The 7,173-nt window shown below is 35.9% G+C and overlaps 1 protein-coding gene across 5 annotated transcripts in view; it reads left to right on the top strand.

The window, feature by feature from the left end:
* Positions 1–1,116: 1,116 nt before the first annotated feature.
* The window catches only part of LOC137630964 (uncharacterized), an 87,887-nt gene continuing 81,830 nt past the window's right edge, over positions 1,117–7,173 (top strand). For 4 of the 5 annotated variants that reach the window (XM_068362493.1, XM_068362492.1, XM_068362491.1 and 1 more), the window contains exon 1: positions 1,125–1,219. In XM_068362493.1, coding sequence (XP_068218594.1) covers positions 1,203–1,219 — 17 coding nt within the window. In that variant the 5' untranslated portion in view covers positions 1,125–1,202. Of the gene's footprint in view, positions 1,220–7,173 lie in introns of all 5 variants that reach the window. The other variant, XR_011041827.1, reaches the window with a different exon arrangement.

The raw sequence follows: 7,173 nt of genomic DNA, 5'->3' as shown, positions 1-7,173 counted from the left end.
TATATATATATATATATATATATATATATATATATATATGTGTGTGTGTGTGTGTGCTTGTGTGTATATATATACATATATATATATATATATATATATATATATATGTATATATATGTATATATATATATATATATATACTGTATATATACATAATTCATTATCAGCCGTAACTAGTCCATTGCAGAGTAAAAACCTCGGACATGTCGTTCCACTCCCGTCTGTCTATGGCCTTAGTATGACATCCACACACACACACACACACACACACACACACATATATATATATATATATATATATATATGTGTGTGTGTGTGTGTGTGTACATATATATATATATATATATATATATATATATATATATATATATATATATATGTGTGTGTGTGTGTGTGTGTGTGTGTGTGTGTGTCACGATCTATTTGATTATCCGGTAACTAATCTAAAACACTCCATATAAAACTGCTAAAATAGGCTTTTCATCAATCAACCTGACTCCATATAAAACTTTGTCTATCGATGTTCAAAAAACGAGAGAACCTGACAACCATCTTAATTCCTTTCCAAAACACATTCATACGTTACGAAGTTTATACTCGACCCAATAGTGATTCTATCTGAAAACTTCATCTATTGTGGGCATTATTACCGTTGACTGTGACCTATTTTACAGTTGTTAATAGCACTTTTGATTTGGATGGCAGTTCTGCTCGCTGTTTGACGGCGCCGTTATGCAAATGACTTTTTTTAAAGATTATCGTCTTTAGAAACGAGTATTCTTATGGGAACGAGTCATTGCCATAATGTTTATTCCTAATTCCATTCTTGTATAAGTTTTATCATTAAAGCTTTTAGCATAACTTAATATAAGGTTAGTCATTCAGGTACGTCAATGGCTTATTTACATGATCGAAGAAGTTTTTTTTTAACATTTTCTCCATTTACCTTCGAAGTTTTACGAATAATTTGACCTTCTGTCACTCTCAAGAGATTAAATTTACATCATTTACAGATATCAATATCATCATCATAAATTTTGTTAGAAAAAATCTTCTAAAGGAAGACAATAGCTTTCTTCCGAGACACTTGTGTGTCTTGTTCTAACTTGAGGAAGGAGGGATTACCCGGCAAGTAGCAGCTCGCAGGTTCCGTATTATTTTAAGAGTTTAATTGTGTTTTAAGATTCTTCTGCAAGTGATATATGGACCCTCAGGACTTGTAAGTAGCTTGTGCCTATACGGAAGTAAAATTCACAGAGTAATGACGAACGATGAAGTCTGTAAATGACGATACGAGGTAACCTGAAATTTTTCGAAGATCATCATGGCGGTCGAGTTGTACGTCACGGGTTTGGTGGCTGTCGCCTCGAACTGCCTGTTTCATTTAACAGATGAATATCGTCATTTTCTTATGGAAAATATGTTCTTGTTGAAGTATTCAATTTTATTTAGTGATGAGTTGTCCATTTAGACTTTTTATTATGCTTACAATTATATTTTATTGTATTTTATATTACTTCCTGTAGTGGATTGGTAGAATTGATTTTTTTTTCCGTTTTTTTAAATAAAAATCTTTGATGGAACCGAAAGGATCTTACGTTAATTATTTTTAATATAGAATACACCTACCTCTCTAGTGTAAGTTGCACGGGATAGTATATAAAAAAATATTTATTACGTGATAATGGTAATTACGTAGTTGTATATAATCTATCCACTTGTGGTATCATAGTTGCAAGAATACAGAACGAATGTCTACTTCACTTCAAGGGCTACTTTCCTGGTCCAATTCCGGTTTAATGCTCTGTTTTTTCCCCCCGTCCGAAATTCCTCCGGGGGAGATATGGCCCAGGATATATATCCCCCCCGGGGGAACTTTGTCCCAGGATAATATTCCCCCACTGGGCCAAGATTCCCCCTTTGTTTGGTGGAGGTAACCATTATTTCAGACGGGGGAAAAACAGACCATTACACCAGGTCATAAAGATAAGTATTTAATTTCTTTGATATTAATGTTTATAGAGTACACAGTTCAACATTACCTCTTGCCACAAGTTTGTGACCTGGGAAGGGGCAAGCCCCGGCTAGGGGTTGTGACCTGGGAACTGCTAGGTTAGGTTAAGTGGGTTTGTTAGGTTCTGTACCCATTTGTACCTTTTTATATTTTGTGTAAAGGGTATATGGAAAAATGCTTTAAAATACACGTTATTATTGTAGCATTGCTAACGTTAGCAATGGCATCGTAACGTTGGTAACGTTGCGTAACATATATATATATGTATATATATATATATATATATATATATATATATATATATATATATATATATATATATATATATATATATATTCCTAATATTCCTAATATTTTGTCAACTTACCGTTGATTACTTAATTCATCAAAATAGTTTCTCCGTAAGGGAGGGTGTAGGAGAAATGGCCTAGGGGACGAGAAATATCTTGGGGCTGAAATTCCCCCTAGGGTAATAACAGGCCGGGCTGCTTTTCCCGGGGGGAAATCTATCCTAGGCTAATTTTCCCGGGGGGAATTTCAGTCAGGGGGGAAAACTTTCTTGCTACACCGGAGGGGAACCCTACTCTCTACACGTTAAGTTTATCACCTACATTCTTAGGTATTTTGTATTTAACACTGCTTAACTGTGTTTGTCAAATCCACATTAACGAAACTCTTTATGAACAAGTAGGTCCTATTTTTTTTTCCTTGATCAAAATATTTTTAATTCATCATTCATCGAATTTGAATTTTATTACTAACAGATTGAATATATACAAAGCCGCTACTTCTGACATCCCTAATATGCGTTATCCGTATTTTCTTTAACCTCCTAAATTCCAATTCGTAAGCTTTGCAATTTCTTTAATTCACTATATGGTCATCTGGTTTGTTCAACTTATTGTAGTTTATACATTTATTTGTTGCAAGTTCCGTTCCTTGTTGGCCTGAATTACTGAAAATTTCCCGCACACTTTATCAGCAGTTTTGAACTTGCAATATTTTTACCGCCACCAATGAAGTTGGAAGGAGGTTATGTTTACGCCCCTGATTGTGTTTGTTTGTTTGTTTGTTTGCTAACAGCTTCCTGGTCACGATTTTAATCATAGAGTAATGAAACTTGCAGGGATTATCTCAATAGAAAAAGCTGGAAATTATTTAATTTTGAAAGGTCAAGGTCTCGGTCAGATAGAATTTCCAATTCACGTAATCAGTTTGGACATCGTTGTCACAGAGACTTCAAACTTGGTCCATATTTGTATATGAAAATCCACGCTAACGAGAATACATTGCAGTGGCGGGGGTTTGCACTCAACTGAGTACCTATTGCCCCTCTAGTTTTCAAAAGGTTCATACCTTTGACAGTGACAGTACGAGGCAGTATCTATCACGTGAAGTTATAAGTACCCCATTGCAACAATTAGACATTTGGTACTTTAAAGCCTTATTCTTAAATGTTGAAAGGTAGCAATTAGCATAAAAACTGATAAACTTGACTCCGATATCGATTCTGAAAATCTATATCTCTTCAAAACTTGGAGGAAAAACAATTTTATTTAGTTGGAACAACACAATCCTGGTAGATTTAGTTGGATAGAAATTAGTTGAGGAGTTGGAATTTAAAACAAAAATAAAATAGGTTTTTGTGATTTTATTTTTTCAGCAGCGGAAGATTGTGTTTATTCCTTACATTAGGAATGTATCTAGTGTGACAATTAAATAATTGCTTTATGTTAATTAATGAATACAATCAAACTATCACGACAACAGCAAACGGTCACAGCCACCACCTTAACCTCACAATCACAATCTTGACCAACAACCCCTACTGGATTGTAACCCTTATCTCGACCCACAACCACAATTTCGACCACAGCCCATATCTCGACCCACAACCATACATAGGTCTATAACACCCATCTTAACAACAACCCTACTCGAGCATAGCCACCTACTCGACCACTATCACAATTCCCTCTATTCTCGACCACAACCACAATCTTGGCCACATTCACTACATGACCGTAACCCCTACTCGACCACAACCACAAATTCGACCGCAATCTCGATCATATTCTCGATCATAATCCGTACTTGACAACCACCACAATCTCTAGCACTCCTCCAGTGCTTTCCAACCAGTGCTTTCCAACCTGTGGTCCGCGGACCGGTGCTGGTCCTTGGTGTATGATATGCTGGTGCGCCAAATTGCTTTACTTATTATTTCATTTATAATTTAATAAAAATTATAATCTGTCAAACTAATTGTACATTTATATTTCGATTAAGTACCTATTGTTAAAAAAAACTATTAAGTACATAGAGTTTGAAGGAAAGACTTTGTACAGTACAAAGAGGTATGTAATCAACGCTTGTAAATAATGGCACAACGACCACACACACACCCCCCCAACCCAAGTGGTGAGCACCTTTCCGCCTCAATGCGTCTGGGCAACTATGCATAAGGACACTAACTAGGTCACTATGTTAGCCTATTTGACAGTTTTACCCCTGAATCGGAAAAAGGGCAGAAGTTCTACTATTTTTAGAATGATAACAATGACGGGTTCAAGAAGAAATGGCTGGTCTGGCTTAAGAGGATAAAAAAAGGCTTTTATATATTTCATTGTTGCCTCCTCTATGATTAGAGAGAGTTAAATATTGACAGTTTGCAGTATAACATAGTAAAACATTTAGATTATCTTGCTAAGCATTTTTCTACTTTAGGGTTGTTTTGGCCTGATTGGTAACGTCTCCCCCTAGTGTTTGCCAGTCGGAGGTTTAGAGTTCAGCTCAGTTTCGTTAGTGCCATTAGTGTCTGCATCCTTACCATCCTTGTCAGCTAAGGTTGGGGTGGGTGTTGGGAAGCTTATGGGTCTATCTGCCGAGTCATCAGCAGCCATTTCCTGGCCATTACTGGTCTTAGCTTGGGCGCTGATCATACGATATATGGTCAGTGTATAGGGCATTTTCCTGCTTGATGGGGCAATGTCACTGTCCCTTGCCTCTGCCTTTAATGATGAGTATACACGAACAGGAAACTGATGGGTTCGTGGTTCTTAGACTCGAATTAAAAAGGAAAAGTAATAATAATTCAGTGCAAGAGGCTCGGTTAATTGAGTTTTTCAAGTGATAGGGGGTTAGAATCTCTGTATAAAAGTGACATAACATACCTGAATTTTAGATAAATGCTCGTGGAAAATCTCCTAAAGGATGTGCTACTCCTTCGATATTTTTAGTGCCATTCTCTTCAACTTGCATGCATGAAACAGGGTTACTCTGTGCTGGTTTCATTAGAATAAATATAGAAACTGACTGTTTATATAAATCGCCAGTTCGTCTTGCACTGGATAACACTGAACCCCATCTTGAGAAACTTGTAACGTCGACTTAATTCAGGTAAACTAACTGAATGCTCGACGTCCTTTATAAGCTGGAATTCCTTTTCAAATGGTAGGCTTTGAATGAATGTTTCAAGTGACTGAGAATGTTCAGATTGTGGAAATGAGCACCGTTCATCTTATTTTGGCAACTGGTTCATCACCAATCGGATTCAGAATATCTGCAATATTTCGTTTTATTTCTTAGTTTACTTTTAAAGAATTCTGGAAAGTTATTGATTAGTTCTTGGTCTCTGTGACCCTCTAGGAGACCTTTTCTTTATTTAAATTTCCTGTTAGACCATTTACAAGACTACATAATTTATTAATGCTAATTGTAATGTGTGTTTTCCATTCCGGTTATATTTACAAATCCCCTATATGCGACTTGATAGATATTAAGGCTTTTAAAAAGTCAAAAGATTACTCTCGTGGTGATATTGTTTGTTGGCTACATGAGTAGCAATTTTTTTTTTTCTTTTTTTTTTGAGAGGGTGCGTTATGTTCTGATAACTTGATGGGTCACTGCGCATATCTTAGTATCTAGCTATAGTAAGTAAAAGGTGTACTTCAATCAAAATATGATAATCCTTTCTCGGGATGGAACCCCTTTATCAAACTTGCTCTTCTGTTTGGTAGGGTTTATTGTATAAAATTATAGTAGTGAATCCTGGTAATAACGGTTAATAACTAGTTTATTCACAAAAACATTCATTCACACATTTCTTTACAAAAGCATTGCTTTTAAGGTGATATCCAACTAATCTTACTACATTTTTTTTTAGTACTGAGAGACAAATTCATATAGGGAAAAAGTTGTCATTGATATCTTGGATGTCACAAGGTTTTGTAAAAAATTTTCTAGAAGATTAATTCTATTTTATATTCTTAAACGTTGTTATTTAATCATATTTTCCCATCTACTAACACTAGTAAGAACCAAGTTCAAATTCTCATCTGTATTATTGATGTCATTCGTCCATTATCCCTTAATGGCGTTATTACTGGTCCTGTCACACATGGAAACGCTGTTTCCTACAGTACCTAAAAGATCTGTTTACCGTATAGGTTGTTTAGTTATTTAAGAGTATCTCGAATCGTATTCTGCATTAATTGTCAAATCCGCATTATGGAAGCTCTTTGAAGGAGTCTTTAATTTATTCATAGGTTTAATCTCTTCAGTCCTCCTGATGTAGAGATTGAGATTGTTTTATAGTCTTGAAACTCTAGAACTTACAGTATACGCAATATCATGATCCATTTTTTTTTAGTTCCTCGTATGGAAGTTGGGAATGGCGCTCAATCCTTGCCTACCGATCGTATTTTCTAGCTCTCTCTCTCTCTCTCTCTCTCTCTCTCTCTCTCTCTCTCTCTCTCTCTCTCTCTCTCTCTCTCTCCTTCCTGTAAATTAAAGGTTGCTGGTAAGAATATCTGAAAGTGAAGGGTAGTAGTAATAGGATTGGTAATAGTAGTAGGAAGAGAGCAAGAGAGATAGAGCGGGATAGTACTATAAATAGTAGTAGTAGGAGAGAGAGAGAGAGAGAGAGAGAGAGAGAGAGAGAGAGAGAGAGAGAGAGAGATAACTAGCATACGATCGGTGGGCAGTTCTTAACTGCTGGCTTTGCCTTCTTACAACAGGATGGGGGTGTTGAAAAAACCTTTGTATCGTGATGTTATGTCTGGCTCCAACAATGTGAAACAGTCTGTAAGTTTTGTAACTTCTTTCTGTATCGACACGATTTGTTAGCTGCAGGATATCTACCAATTCTTGAATATTTT

The sequence above is a fragment of the Palaemon carinicauda genome, chromosome 39 (genome assembly GCF_036898095.1).
Source record: "Palaemon carinicauda isolate YSFRI2023 chromosome 39, ASM3689809v2, whole genome shotgun sequence".
Classification (NCBI taxonomy): Eukaryota; Metazoa; Arthropoda; class Malacostraca; order Decapoda; family Palaemonidae; genus Palaemon; species Palaemon carinicauda.
The sequence above is the reverse complement of the archived record's forward strand: the minus strand, read 5'-3'. Positions and strand labels throughout refer to the sequence as shown.